This window comes from Lissotriton helveticus, chromosome 6, assembly GCF_964261635.1.
Source record: "Lissotriton helveticus chromosome 6, aLisHel1.1, whole genome shotgun sequence".
Taxonomy (NCBI): domain Eukaryota; kingdom Metazoa; phylum Chordata; class Amphibia; order Caudata; family Salamandridae; genus Lissotriton; species Lissotriton helveticus.
This window is the reverse complement of record NC_136067.1, coordinates 1,893,807,959-1,893,820,587: the sequence shown is the minus strand read 5'-3', so window position 1 is coordinate 1,893,820,587 and position 12,629 is coordinate 1,893,807,959. Positions and strand designations below refer to the sequence as shown.

The 12,629-nt window shown below is 43.8% G+C and overlaps 1 protein-coding gene across 1 annotated transcript in view; it reads right to left on the bottom strand.

Annotated features, from left to right (window-relative positions):
• FBXO28 (F-box protein 28) overlaps nt 1–2,606 on the bottom strand; it is a 168,950-nt gene extending 166,344 nt beyond the window's left edge. The window contains exon 1 of the mRNA XM_078649845.1: nt 2,367–2,606. Coding sequence (XP_078505971.1) covers nt 2,367–2,564 — 198 coding nt within the window. The 5' untranslated portion in view covers nt 2,565–2,606. The remainder of the gene's footprint in view (nt 1–2,366) is intronic.
• Between the last annotated feature and the right edge of the window lie 10,023 nt (nt 2,607–12,629).

Genomic DNA, 12,629 nt, shown 5'->3' with positions numbered 1-12,629 from the left:
AAAGTTAGACACCCATGACAAGCTTCCTAGCAAAACAGGGTTTTACCAGTGAACTTCTAAACACCAATGAAGTATGAAAGGAATTCAAATGTGGCATCCCAGCTCTGCTTGAACCAAGGCTATCCAGTCCTAGGGGCTCATTATGATGGCGGGTGGATTTGGTCCGCCAGCCACCATAGCGGTGTTTGGGACCGCCCGCCAGACATGCAGCAGCGCATCCTGGGCCTTTATCATTGCGGGCGGTGCTGCTGGCTTGGTGAATGGAAATGCTGGGGGTACCATGGGGACCCCACAGTGCAGCAACACCCCTCCACACAAGGGGGGCCGCAACGGGCCCCCCAAAGCCAATCCCCACCAGCCTTTCCATGGCGGCATCGCCACCATGGAAAGCCCACCTACAACCCACATCCTAATATGGCGGACGGTGCCCACTAGGCACCACCACCATATTAGTGGCCCCGCTCCGTCCGCCAGGCAAACGGTGCGATTGCCACAGGTGGAAAAGTGACGGACTTTCCGTCCGCCGCGGTACCCACCACCATCCTAATTTGGCGGTGGGTAAATCTCCATGTGCTGGTGGAAGAACGGCCACTGCCGGCCCTTCCGCCATCATAATGAGCCCCCAAAATCCCCAGGACTGAAATGTGCTTGCTCACTTTGTGCCTCCCACAAAACACTTAAACGATAAGCTGGAGGCTCCACTTTACAAGTATCCAACATAAGAGAATTACAGCAGAAAGATTGAGTCAGTTAAGATGTTATCCCTTTTTGACCACCGTCAATGATTAGACTCCAAACTAAGATACATGAGATTTCCTTAATTACTATGGGTACTTCAGAAGAAAGATTGGAAACAAAAGTCTTAATTATCTCCTTGTTTCTTTCACTCGTCTCTGCCCTTCAGTGATGGACACGTAAGGATTGCATGAGGAATTGTAGGACCATGAGTAACATTGATTTCATGTAAGTAATGCAAGCATTACCTCCAAGTCCCTATTCCTTATCACACTGCTTACGGCCCTCAGTGACAACTGTGATGGGAAGTGCAGGATGAGAAGTAATGAAAACCACAGCTTAATAATCCGAGCATTTACACTGCATATACATGGGACGTTGCACAACACTTTACACAGCTACTGGGCTCCTATTTTATCAAACTGAATTCTCCTTAAGCTCCCAACCACAGGGCGCTGTAGAGCTTCTAACAAACACCTTACATGCCTACTCGGTTACACTCTTTTTCTCTGACCATATCCATAGTGCCTACAGCCTGTGCCACTTTTAACAGGTCTCCCTTCAAGGAGTCATATCAGCCTGTTATTACTCGATCTTTCGATTCAGCCTTTTTCTTCAAAATATTTTGCCTCTGCCCGTAAGCCAGTGTTTATATATTTGTTTTTGTAGATCTCGACGCACCCCCAGAGAAAACTTCAGATCGCTTAGAGAACGTTACAAAGGGAGGGAGAGCAGATTATTCTGGTGGTTGAAACAGCCAGTATTTTACGTGTCAAATGGTACTTGTAAATAGCACAAACCTGGCCAGGAAACAATAGGGCAACATTTCTAAGTCAGGGGCAAGGATTGATGCAAGATTGTGTTTGTGGCTGGGCTATATGAGAAGGAGCGTCAAGCTACGTGTTTCCTGCCTCCATCTCCACCGCCCGAATTCCCAGATAACTCTTTTAGCTGTCCCGTCTGGGGACATCACTAACCACCCTTCCTCGCTCCTCTGTAATCTACCCCCCCCCAATGAGTTGTCTCGTAAATCACAATAAACAACAAACACCTCCAAATCTCAGCATATAAAAAACGTAATTAAACACGTACAACTCAATCCAGTCTGCAGTGAAGGCTAAACTACCTTCCCTAGCTGTGTTTTCATCTAACCTCCCTGTCACTCCGCTGCCGCCCCGCAGCACTTGACTCTGTCTCATCGCTGCGACTCTCTCCTATTGACCTGTCTCGAGTCTCACTCAATATTTACTGTCACCAGATCATCTTTTTGTCCCACCCTACAACGTTATCTTCTGTTTGCCGCTCCCCATGCATGCAGCCCTGTATAATTTCTGCCTCGTTTAATTTCTTTTCCTATTTGTCTACAATCTCAATTGTGCCACGTCTCATTCCTGCCTTTCACTCTCCTTGTCTTTTCTTATTTTCACCTGTCTGTTCTTCCTCGCGCTTACATGTAAACGATGGATATATGTAACCTCAATCTGATCTGCCTCGCTTCAGCTCTTCCCTTCTCTACTCCCCACGGGCCGCTACCCATCCTGATCGCTGATTCCTTTCTCACATCTGTGCCCGAGTCAACACGGATGCCCCTTCCCTCCCCCTGGCCCCTCCTCTGCGTGCCGGGGACTCACCAGGCGCAGCTGGCTGATCTCGTCGTAGTTCATGAAGCCGAGGATGTTCTCAATGGCCACGATGGGCAGCCCCACCAGCGTGTTGCTCTGGTGCATCTGCTCCATGGTGGAGTCCTGCGGAGACGGGCAGAGGCGCTGCTGGAAGCCGGAGGCAGCTGTGGATCCTACTTCTTCCATCCGCCCCTCCGTAGTCGCCATCTTGATTTTTTTTTTCTCCTGCAGAAAAAAAGAGGAAGCCGTATTCTGACGTCACTTCCGCTGCCTTAGAAGGATAGCGTTGGGCTGTCGCCATAGCAGCGAAGCTCAAGTCCCTGGGTGCCACAGGGTGATAGTATTTTCTTCCACAGGTTAGAATTTTTCACAACAACCCAAAGTTATTAAAGTACTATTGAAGATAAATATAGCTCAAACAATCCAAAGTTTTTGAAATCTGCTTGCTGACAAAAACTAAAAGGAATATTTAGGACATGGTGCTTGAACAACTTTCAGAGTGAGTGTTCTGCAATCAATGTTACATCATTGAGGTTACAGGGGTTGTGAAACATCCAAGCATCACACAAAGAACAAGTGTAGCTTTTTCCACCAGAGTTTAATGCCCTTAGATGCCCAAATGAAGCTGCTGACTCTGTCCTGGATTTTTCTGATTAACCTTTTCGAAAAAGTTCCTTTAGGTTTACCAAAGGGATATCTACAAGCAGGGCACAAGTCCTTAAAAAAGAAGTGGGGGGTCTAACCAAGTTAGGCAGAATGCAAATGACATCACTGTGTGACATCGCAAGTGACATAACAGAAAATGGCATCAAAATCTACAATTTACAGGAAGTGACATCACAAGAAGTGACATCAGATCTTAAGACCTCACACATATGTTTAACCTGTCTATCATGAGTACATTTGAGTGCATTACGTGTAAATATGCAAACACTCCTGCTTTAGACAGAAAAGTCAAATTTTTGTAGGCTACACATAAAACAAAGTTGCCTTTTGTTAGTGTGTAGCTTCCTTTAGCAAAGGACTGAACAAACTATCTTGGTTAGGCATAATAGTCCATATGCAGCACATGTCCATGTAGATGAGATTGCTTTGGCTTCCTGCGCATGTTACGCCTATCTGACGCAAGGTAAAGCAAGGCAGGGCAATGAGCTATATTGCGTTCATGTTTATTTAGTTGTTTGAACAAATCAACACAACACATTTAGTGTGACACTGTAGATTTCAAAACAGATTTTGCATTAGGGCTGTGCCAGAAAAGTGACGCAACACGTACACAAAAACTGAGACTGAACTTATGCATTTTTTGTAAAACTCTGCCACAAAGAAATTTGCAACAAGGAGAAACATGGCAGTAAATCTGTTCTGCTTCATTGGTTGCAAAGTCTGAATTTTACAATATCTTATAGGGTTAAGGCACCTGCTGCAGAGATCTTTGGGTTCCCTGTAAATCTGAGTGAATAATAATATAGTAAGATAACTTTGGTGGTTAACACATTTGTGGAAAGATCTGTGTTTTGTCTACTGCCCGATTCAACTCAAAGTAGCATAGAGGGTTAATGTATCTCCTGAAAAGTACATCATATCACATGCAGCTGACAGATTTTTATTTTATGGAGATAGGTAAGTGGGTTACTGCTTTTTAACACTGACATACTTTTATTACTTGCAGTTCATAAATTGTAATCTTTCTAATAAAGTGCAGTGAGCTGTGAAGGACGATATACGTGTTGAATTGTGGGACTTGCAGTCCAAACTCTGTAGTTTATCCCTCTCATTCCTCCTGGTGACAATTCCGTTTTCCCTCCAAATTTCTCCTCTGCTCTGTGCTAAGACCTGTATGTTAAAACAGTGCACCTCAGCCACCGTTTTGAGTTCACAAGCCAGTGAAACCAGCCCCCCTGCCTCTCCCCCCTCCCAGCAACAGGGATATTCTACATCAGAGGGTCTTCTGCGAGCTGTTTAAACTGTGTTTACTAGGGACTGTGCACTTATTTTTTTGGCCTGGAGAGGGAGTAAAGTTGTATTCAAACAGTTTTGTTAGATTTCAAGTTAGTGAGGCTTTTACCTGCAGAAGTCCAAAGTGTGGATTGAGCCTGTCTGCCTCCTAGGAGATTCTGAACAGGAGAAGCAGCTTCCAATTCCCTGGCCAGCAAACCTTGTCTGAGGTCGCTAGGACCTTATATGGTCTGCTAGTGGTTGGTAGATGTGTACACTGATTGGTGGTTGTATCCGGTGTTTCTATTGGATAAGGGTTAGTGTCCTCATTGGTTGGGTATTTGAGGGTTCTGATTGGTTTCTGGGTCTGTGATTCAATCAATGTAGGGTTGGGACTAGGGCTAGGGTTAAGATTTCTATTGGAAGTAAGGACTAGGGCTTCCTATGTTATTGGTTGTTGGGAGTAGGGTGGGACTAGGGCTAGGGTTAGACCTTTAATTGGAAGTAGCGATTAGGGCTTCTGGTGTGATTGGTTGCTTGACTAGTTGTGTGAAGAGTAGGGTTAGGTTTTCTTTTGGAAGTAGGGACTAGGGCTTCCTGTACCATTGGTTGCTTGGACTTGGGTTGGACGTAGAGATCACGATTTATGAGCTGATTGGGTGCTTGGACTAGGGCTAAGATTGGATGTAAGGTCCTGGTCTCCTATTGGTTCTAGATTTTAGGGCTAATGTTGTGATTGGATAGTGTTAGGGCTAGGGTTCCCATTGGCTGAAGGGGTCACCTGATTACTAGGGCTATAAAAGGGCAGGGTTAGGGCATCTCAGCCCGGGCGTCGATGCTAAGGGCAGAGAGGACAAGGGCAGCTGCCTGTTTGAGCCTGTTAAGGGCGGAGAGGACCAGGGCAGCTGCCAGTTTGAGCCTGTTGAGGGCGGAGAGGACAAGGGCAGGTGCCTGTTTGAGCCTGTTAAGGGCGCAGAGGACAAGGGCAGATGCCTGTTTGAGCCTGTTAAGGGCGGAGAGGACAAGGGCAGCTGCCTGTTTGAGCCTGTTCGAGACTGATCAGGACCAGGGCCAGAAATGCTGCCCATTGTCCCATTTAGCAATACCCAGCCCACACCATCCACATCCACAAACTTAAGGTTCTTATGGATCTATATGTTTATCACTTACTTCTAATTTAGCATTTCCAATGTACTACCCTATTCCTTAGCCTATACGTCTATCAATATATTCTCTACATCCACTCTCATTTATCCCAAACCCTATACCACTCCTATGATCCCAAAATAACCCTTTCTTGACTCTCTCCTACTCTATCCCTCCTTGTATCATCTGACACCTCTTTCTACTATACCTATCCCCCAAAACAAACCTATCTAAACTCTTCCCTCTGACTCCTCCCTTCCAAAACTCCTTTTTACTCATCCAAAAGCCTCCTCCTACTGCTAAGAACTAAAAACAAAACAAACAAAAAAATCCTTCATTCTTTTATCCCTCCACTATCCTTTTCAATAAAAATTAACAGACTAACATATTCACTTCTCAAATTCCATATTCAACTATACTAATTCACCACTAATCCTTTATGGGTTCCGGAGTGGCATGCTTCAACACCCCATCAGGGGTAACAAGTGCTATATGAATGCAAACCTTTCTTCCCCTTTTATCCCTCCGCTATACTTCTCACTCCAAATAACTGACTAATATCCACCACTGAGATTACTTTCATATTTCACCATACTAATTCACCACAAATCCTTTATGGGCTTCCGGAGTAGCGTACTTCAACACCCCATCAGAGGTAACAAGTGCTATATAAATACAAACCTTTTTTCCTCCTCTAACCGTCTGCTATCATTCCAAATACAAATAACTGTCTAACCTATCCACCACTTGAAATTTACTTGCATGTTTCACTATACTAATTCAACACTAATCCTCTCTGGGTCCCGGAGTAGCGTGCTACTCACCGAAAAAGCACTTCAACGCCTCGTCAGGGGTAGTAAGCGCTATATAAATGCAATTACAATACAATACAATACGTGACTCCTACACCTTTTAACCCTAACTCTCTTATGTAACATATCCTGACACTGATGTACAAACTTGTATGATTTATTTTCAGTGTAATGAGTAGGCATTTTAATGAGTAGAGCTCTAATAAAAATAGAAACATAGTAGTATTTAAATTGTTATTTTGTGTAAATACTGGAACACGTGAACACATCTGACATTCTTACAGTGCATGCATATCTCTCATATAGAGGGACTGAACAAAGTCAAAAGTGTGCCTCTGTTGAGTATGTGTGAAGTGATAACAGGCTGTGTGCCTTTGTTTCCCCTACACTGCATTTGCATCTAGGTGTGAGTCTCCAGATAGCTTCCAGCTAAGGATACTCCAACAAAAGGAGGTCTGATAGCCCCTTACAGTAAGCTTTTGTTATGGGGCTAGCTGGATTCTAATAAGCCCCATTGCTTGTACGTTGTTGCTCGGATCGGAAGCAGACAATGTGTAGGGGCTGCTGAATGTGTCCTAGTGTCTGAAAGTTACACCGGGACAAGGTCAGCATTTTACATTGGGGCCCAACTTCTTGGCAGCGTGGATGGCGTCCACCCTGTGAAAATAGTGGGTGGAAGCCGTCCACCCATGTGTACCCCCGACTTGTGCCCTGTCTACCCCGCTATGGACGATGGATACAGAGGTACCTCATTTGATTCTTGGCACCCAGAACCCTCCCGTTTGTCTCCCATATCATTATCTTGGTTTTATCTTCATTTATTTTGTAGCCTGAGATCTAACCAAAACCCACTGCATACTCCATTGCCTTAGATATTAAGGGAATAGGGTTATTTGTATATAGCAAGATGTCGTCTGCATATAACGCTAATTTTACTTAAAACCCTGGCTCAACAAATGGAGTACTAAAAGTGTCTGACCTAATGTGCTGCGCAAAAGGCTCTAAATAGAGATTGTATAAAAGTGGTGAAAGAGGACAGCCTGGCCTAGTACCTCTTGTTATACTAAAGCTATCTGACAATTCCTCATTTACTATTTCTCTCGCAGTAGGTGATTGATACCGGCTTTTGAGTGTTCTAATATTTTTTTGACTGAATCAGAATTTTACAAGGACTTCCGGTAGCTCCTGTTAATTGTATCGAATGCCTTGGCTGCGTCTAAGGCAGCCACCGCCAATGGAACCTTCTGAGTAGTGGCTAAGTCAATTGTGCCAATCAAGAGATGGGTCAGCTCATTTAGATGTTGAACCAGGAGCGAAACGCTATGATCTGGGTGTATGATTGTTCTGATTACTCCTGTTATTCTACTGGCAAATATTCCAGCAAAGATGTAGTAGTCTATGTTAAATAATGATATTGGCCTGTAGGATTCAGCTCCGGTAGGGTCTTTTGCTGGCTTCAGGATCAACACAGGGGAGAGAAGTTGGCCTAACGGCTAGGGCGGTCGGTCTCGAATCTGGGAAAACGGGTTCGAGTCACTGACACTGAACATCCTGTGATTCTAGGCAAATCACTTAATCTCCCGTGCCTAAACAAACAAGCATTGGCATAGCCAATAGGTCTCGCCTTTGGGACCTTATAAGTGTTTAGCCATGCAGTACATTATCCTGGGTGCTGTGCCACCGGTGATTGAAGAGCTATACGATTACTACACACTGGTTCAAGCAGTCTGATTCAGGAATACATGCTTGCATCAGAAAACAGTTATGGACACATTCCGAGGCTTTCCTAACGCACAGACAGAAAGACAAGAGCCTTGATTCAAGTCAACAGCGCTATAGCATTCTGTGTGCAGCCAATTTGAAGCTGTTTCCTTGACAAATGTTACAAAAAACAAAGCATGTACTAATACCACGTATTAAAAGGCAACAAGAGGAACCAGATGCTGAGTCCTTTAAACTGGAAAAATGCATGAATGAGGAGTGAAGAAGTTAGAACAATGTCCAAATTAACAAGGTGGTACTTTTTCCTTCTAAAGATTCCCAAAGTAGTCAGCATATACGGTATGTGCCTTTTCAATGACCACATACATTTATTATGTCAAAGATATGTCTTTCATGTGAGTGACCGACGACAGAGCGCACATCGATAAAATAAAATACCCTGGTTAACAAACCACCTCATTTTGCCAGTGGATTTCCAGTGGCGGCAAGGGGGCAGGGTGGATTTGCGCACTGCAGTTCTCAGAACAGCCCGGGTGGCAAGGCTGCTCAGCGGGTTATGTGCCTGCTACGGAGATCTGCCAAATGCGCAGCCTTCCATCCTTGTAAGAAATGCTAATAATTATGATCTCCATTATTGAAGCGCCTGTTCTTTGAAACAAGTGTGCCTCTTTTCTCAAACCACCAGACAAAATAGTTTAGATGAATTTGGAGGAAACCAGGTAAATGAATCCCTCAAGCACGTTTTCCAAATCTGTTGCTCTCTTATTCTTTCCTGTTTGATTCCGTATTTATAAAACATTGATATAGATTGGGCCTTTTGGTTAACTGCGAATCTCTCTGATCGGCTGTTTCTATGAGAGAGGGCACACATGTAAGCTGAGGCTGGTGGAGGCTCGAGACACAACAGGCAGGGCGCAAATGGTGATAGCAGATGTGTGAGCACTACAGCAGAAACGAGGCTTGGAGTAAACAGATGTATTGAAAGAATGGAAGTATTAGAAGGATCATTTATTTATTTTTTATGTGTGTCAGACTCTCGATTGTATTTTTTTACACAGGAACAGAGATGCTAATTCCCAAATCCACCCCAACAGCAACTTGGAGCTTGATACAACAAGTCTCCACAGAGGCTATTATGGGGGAAGGGGGATATTGGATAAAATAACAAAAGAGAAAGAGAGAAGAGACGTTTCTGGTGAGTTTCTTCAGTAGTCCGCCCTGCAGACCGCTTTGCTGAAGACCTGTAACCAAGAATTACATCAGTATACTTCTACTACTTCTATGGCTTCTTAAACTCTTATCTCTCACTACCTTACCCTCTAACTTCCAGAACTCTGCTCCTCTTCTAGTTGTGTGCGTGCGTTCTTAATGCGTGTTGTTTTCTAATGGCAGGAGGTTTCTGTCTGCAATTATAAGATACACCTATTAGATAACCTTTTATTCCTATACTGCCTCTTATTTTCCTATAGAGCCTTACTTACTTATTTATCTATTTCTCCTTGTATCTTTCCTTTCTTTATCTCTTGCTCTCTGCCTTATCTGGTTTTTGTTCTTTTCTGGCACACCTGTAATGCATTAATACTTATTAGTCACCTAACCCTCTTATTACTTTTGTTGTTGTTTATGTTCTTATGAACTACTAACTTACTGTGCTTTTCTTTGTGGCTTTTCTTATTAGTAATAATTCTTCTGCATTTCTTGTATTTTCTCTCTCAGTATTTGGTCGTTTTTGCTCAAGAAGCTAACTGGAAAAGAATTACTTCTTGCCTAGGGTGAGTATCTGTCTTGTTTTAATAACCTTGTTGATTTGAACACAATGACTCTTTTACTTTAATATATATTTAACCATTTCTCGCGTTTCCTCTGTTTACATTAGAATTGGCTAAACTGCATACTGATGCCACTGTTTCGAATCGAGTATTAGTTCATTTTCTGTTCATTTACGCTTTCTTAGAAATTCAAAGTGCTTATGATTTTAAGACGAGATAGCCATTAATCACTTAGCTCTGGTTTTCGTCTTCGTCAACCTTTTTTCAAGACTGCTGAGGGAAACACTTGTGACTCGACGTCTCCTCTTCGAAATCACGCTACTCGAGCTTTCTTCAAAACAGCACTCGGGTTCAGATAGGTTTGCTGCGAAACCCTATCCTCTCTGACTAATTTATCTTAACAATTAACAACGTTGACTCTCTGACTAGAAATTACGGACACTTCTGTAACGCTTCCGTTCACGGTCAAATCCTCGGTGAAGTGCGCAGTTCTCCAGCAGCGCGCGCTCCTCACCAGGATTCGCCAGCGTTCTCTGCAAAGACTAGAACGCTACTGGCTACTCGATTCTGGCGGCCTTCTCAGGCGCCATTTTCGAGTTAAATCTGTCCAAGTCGCGTACCTGAGCCTTTCTTGCGTTAATGACCCTATTTGCAACTGGGGAGGCCTGACAGTACCCTCCAACAAGGTAGATTCTCCCCTCCGGGGTTTGGTTGGAAATTGTCGATGAAAGGCCTTCACTAATCTTGGAGCATGAACATCATCTTCTCGTTCCCAAGATCTTTCCTCAGGCCCATAGCCTTTCCAGTCTACAAGATAATACAACTCTCCCCTTAATTCTTTCGAGTCAAGGATCTCTTTGACTTCAAACTCTGTACCAGTCTCTAGCTGCAAGGGCCTCGGAGGTAAGTTTTTTCGCAAGTTCTCTGGTGCCTTTTTCAGTAAGGATATGTGGAAAACTGGATGGATTTTCAACTTGGATGGTAATTGAATTCGATAGGTCACCGAGTTTACCTTTTCTTCTACCTGATATGGACCTATAAACCTCGGTTGAAATTTTCGGTTCCCTTTTAGTCTTAGATTTTTTGTACTTAACCATACCTTGTCTCCTACTTCTAACTGAGGTCCTGCTCGCCTCTTCCTGTCTGCATAGACCTTGTATTTTTCCTTAGCTTTTCTTAGATTTTCGATTGCACTCTGATGCACTTGCTCTAATTGTGTCACTACCTCCTCTACTGCTGGAACTGAGATTTCCACCTGTCTGAGAGTCGAATTTGGGTGCCTACCATAGTTCATGAAGAAAGGGGAAAACCCTGTGGAAACATTTCCTGCATTGTTATGAGCAAACTCTGCAGCCCAAAGATAGTCTGACCAGTTACCTCCTTGTTTCAAAAGAAACAATCTCAGATACTGTTCAAGTTCTTGGTTCACTCTCTCGGTTTGACCGTCCGTTTCTGGATGATAACTGGTGGAAAACCGGACTTCTGTACCCAATCCTTCCATGAATGATTTCCAAAAGTGGGAAATAAACTGGGGACCTCTGTCCGTTATCACTATTTTCGGGATTCCATGGATTCTCACTATCTGAGCGCTGAAATGAGCCGCCAACTGTTTAGCTGTCGGCACTCCTTTCAGGGCGGAAAAGTGAGCCATCTTAGAAAAAGAATCTACCACTACTAAAATGGTGTTATACCCCTGACTAAGTGGTAAATCTGTGATGAGGTCCAGTGTAACAGTGTGCCAAGGATACGGTGGAGTGGGCAGGGGTAGGAGCAACCCTTTTGGGGCCTGTCTTTCAGATTTTCCCTGAGCGCAAATCTCGCAAGTTTTAACATACTGCTCTATATCTCGAGACATTCCAGGCCACCAATAGTGTCGCTGGACCAGTTCCTTGGTCTTTGTCTCCCCTTTGTGTCCAGCCAATTTTGCATCATGACTTTCTTTCATTATTTGTTGCTGCAATTCTTTGGTGGGAATATATAAAGCTCCTTGGTAATATGGTAACTGAGCACGAATCTCTCCTCCTTCTTTCCTTGCCCAATCTTCCATTGCCTTCCCATCCATTGCTTCTGAGATTCCTTGCTCTAAATCAACTGAAGAGATTGCTCCAATAATTTTTTCACTGGGGATAATTGACTGATCTCTTATTGGCGTCTTTTGATTTTCGGTATCAATTCGAGAGAGAGCGTCTGCTTTTCCATTTTGGGCTCCTGGTCGATAAGTAATGATGAAGTCATAATCAGCGAAATACAGTGACCATCGTAATTGTCTTGGGGTCAAGGTTCTCGCTGTTTTCAAAAATTTTAAATTTCTATGATCTGTGTACACGGTGACTTGATGCTGTGCTCCCATCAGGTGGTGTCTCCAATCCTTGAATGCGTCCTTTATGGCCAACAACTCTTTCTCAGTTATGGTATAGTTAACTTCTGCCGGGGTTAACTTCCTTGATCTATAAGCAACTGGATGAAGTTGCCCCGTTAACTTGTTTCGTTGAGATAAGACTCCTCCCACGGCTTGATCGGAGGCGTCCGTCTCCACAAAGAAAGGCTCTGTTGGATCTGCGTGTTGTAGGATTGGGGCTGTAGTAAAACTTTTCTTTAGGGTTTTGAAGGCTTCTTCTGCATCAGTCGTCCATTCGAATTTTGTCCCTTTCTTTAACAGTCTAGTGAGTGGCAGAATCTTGTGTGAAAACTCATTAATGAATCTCCGGTAAAAATTGGCGAAGCCAATAAAACTTTGCACTTCCTTGACGCTCTCTGGAGACTTCCAATTAGTCACAGCTTCGATTTTCTTTTGGTCCATTAATATGCCAGTGGGCGAGATTACAAAACCTAAAAATTCGACCTGTACCACCCCAAAGGCACATTTTTCTAACTTCACAAACAAC